General features: G+C 34.0%; 1 protein-coding gene across 1 annotated transcript in view; it reads right to left on the bottom strand.

Annotated features, from left to right (window-relative positions):
- The window catches only part of LOC106873286 (uncharacterized), an 18,773-nt gene that overhangs the window by 11,169 nt on the left and 4,689 nt on the right, over positions 1-2,915 (bottom strand). Inside the window, exon 3 of the mRNA XM_014920592.2 lies at positions 1,556-1,799. Coding sequence (XP_014776078.1) covers positions 1,556-1,799 — 244 coding nt within the window. The remainder of the gene's footprint in view (positions 1-1,555; positions 1,800-2,915) is intronic.

A 2,915-nucleotide genomic window follows, 5' to 3' on the forward strand; every position in this document is an offset into this window, starting at 1 on the left:
TTTTAATATATACACACATATATATATATATATATATATGTATATATTGCTTAGGCATTGCATGACTAATGACCTGGGTAGAACTCAATACACATATTTCACAACAAAGTGTTAGGTGAATATAGAGTAGTAATAAGAAAAAAAAGATGGCACAGGAAAAACAATGGTTATGTTATGAACTTCATTAGCTTACAGCTGTTTCTGCTAAAAGATTCAGTGGAGTCATAGTCTTATAGCAGAAACAGCTGGAAGCTAATGAAGTTCATAATATAACCATTGTTTTTCCTGTCATCTCTTTTTCTTATATACAGTATAGTTCCAATAATCTGTTATACTTAAACCCCGAGTAATACTGGTGTGTTGGAACTTGGTCTTCAAAAATAACAAATCGTGTCATCTTTTCAAACCCAGTCATCAAATATATATAACTGTATTTTTCAGCAGCCTCAATATCTACTGACTTCTTTTGAACTTTACCAATTAAATTTATGAATGCCCTGTTATATTTTAAAGTTTCTAAATAACTCAACTATAAACACATTTGTCTTCACAATATTCAAATCTTTTGTGTAAATACTTGAAATTGATATACTCCAGATCACTTTGGGCTAAACCATTTAAATAACATTGCAGAGAGTTCTGAAAATTCTTTGCTTTAATGTTTGCCACACATATCAACACCTTTGCTTGTCTCTGAATCATCCATAAATTACAGTTAATTTGTTCTTTGTTTCTTAATACCATATATCATTGAAGAACTTATATTCAGGCAAAATAGCATTCATTTTAGCCTCTTTTCAAATGCTATATTTCAATTTCCAGGGTGCAAAGTGAGAGTTAGGAGCTGGCTAATGGTTTTTCAATTTGAATGTAAAGAATGACAGAGACATCAGCAACTAGTGATGGCCCTTTCGCAAACAAAAATAGTGAGGTGCAACGAAAAGTACTGAGCAATTAAGTTTGTCAGACAATTGGTTTAATAGAGCTTTATTGTAAATACAGAAGACAGTGGGTATTGTTTGAGGGAAATTTGGCTGTCTGTTGGTAAGCGAAGAACAGCTCAGAATTACACTATTAAAAAAGTACTTCATTTAGAATGACACCATTTTAATGCCTTCAGAATGTAAACATAAACATTAGTTATTGTAGTATTTATATAGTTTCATATTTGGAAAGAGAGTTTCCAATTCAGGTTGTTTGTTGATAACTTTGGATGTAGATTATTTTAATTTTGTAATGTTTTACTGGTTTCATTGCTGCTGTTGTCAATGCCATTGTTTAGTTCCAAGTCAGACAAAAAATAAGATAGTTTCCAGTAAACAACACTGAATATATATATCACTTAGTCTACCTACCTGTTAACAGGCATGCACAATAAGTAGATAAAACTCTGTGGCAGACAATAGGAGCACAGTATACAAATGAGTGCTCCTGTGGGTGTAGAATAAACCTATGAGAAATCACCTAAAAGTGCATTTTCCCTCACAAGAGATCCTAAAAATCACCCTGCAAAATCTTTAACAGAATAAAGTGACAGAAAATAAGATGTTATTACCTTTTATTCAGTAATCCTTTTAATTTCCGTCGAAGCTTTTTTCTTGCTGACCGTGATAAAGTATCTTTCTCAAGTCTCAACTTGATGTTCTCCACTGTATTCACTGAATTTGTCTCGCTCTTTGACTTAGTTCCATTAACAATATTTGGTGTCTTTTTCTTCTTGGCAATTAATTCTGTTTTGCTGAGACTATTTGAAATAGTATCAGCTTTTTTCTTTCTTTTTTTAGCAGCATTTTCAACTTCTGACAAAACAAATGACAAAGTAACCATTTAAGATTTTCTTTCTAAACAATTGTATTTATATTTTAATGAGGAGTATTCCTTTTCTTTTTTGTGTGAAGAAACACGAAAGAATTTCATGCTAACCAGTAGGGGTATATCATGTTCAATTGTAAAAGACTAACTTCAACAAAATAATTGCTATTGTTGTTGTTATTATCAGCATGGCATTCAAATCCTTCTGGGAACAACTTTGCTTTTTATCATTCTACACTTGATAAAATAAATGGATGGCATGAAGTGAAAATGATTCAAGAATCTTTACCAATCTCTTCCAAATGTTTGACTTTGTGTTAATATGAGAAAAATCTTATAACAATTCTGCTTGTCATTCCATTACTTAGCCCATCAGTAACACTTTCACATGATTAGAGGAAAAGAGAGAGAAAGAAAAGAGGGAGAAAGAAGCATGAGGTAGAGGGAATGTAATTGTAACACTTTTACATGAAAGGGAAAGGGAGGAGAGAGAAAAAGAGGATAAGGTAAAGAGTGAGACAGAAAAAGTGGGAGAGAGAAGCATCCGATGTGAAGTAGGGGAACTTAATATTTATTACGTGATTAAAAAAGTTAGTTGAAGGTAGTAATGATATAGAGGAGGAGAGCTAAAAATAGAATTTTTGCAGAGGGGTGATGTTATGATGGTGGTGGAGGTGGCAGTGGTGATTGAATAGTGAAAAGTGTATTTTTTAAAAATTGAACTAAGTTTTTTATATCACCTGTCACTTAATGCATGCGCATAAGTGCAATTTGCTTATCTACATGGCAAAGGCAGACTGTATGACGCATGCGTACGAACAACCATGCTACATGGCAGTGAAACATGGGCTGTAACTGCTGAGGACATACGTAAGCTCGCAAGGAATGAAGCCAGTATGCTCCGTTGGATGTGTAATGTCAATGTGAATACCCGTCAGAGTGTAAGTATCTTGAGAGAAAAGCTGAACATTAGAAGCATCAGTTGTGGCGTGCAAGAGAGACGATTGCGCTGGTATGGACATGTGGTGAGAATGGAGGAGGATAGCTGCGTGAAAAAGTGCCACACCCTAACAGTTGAGGGAACCCGTGGAAGAGGTAGGCCC

The sequence above is a fragment of the Octopus bimaculoides genome, chromosome 1 (assembly GCF_001194135.2).
Source record: "Octopus bimaculoides isolate UCB-OBI-ISO-001 chromosome 1, ASM119413v2, whole genome shotgun sequence".
Taxonomy (NCBI): domain Eukaryota; kingdom Metazoa; phylum Mollusca; class Cephalopoda; order Octopoda; family Octopodidae; genus Octopus; species Octopus bimaculoides.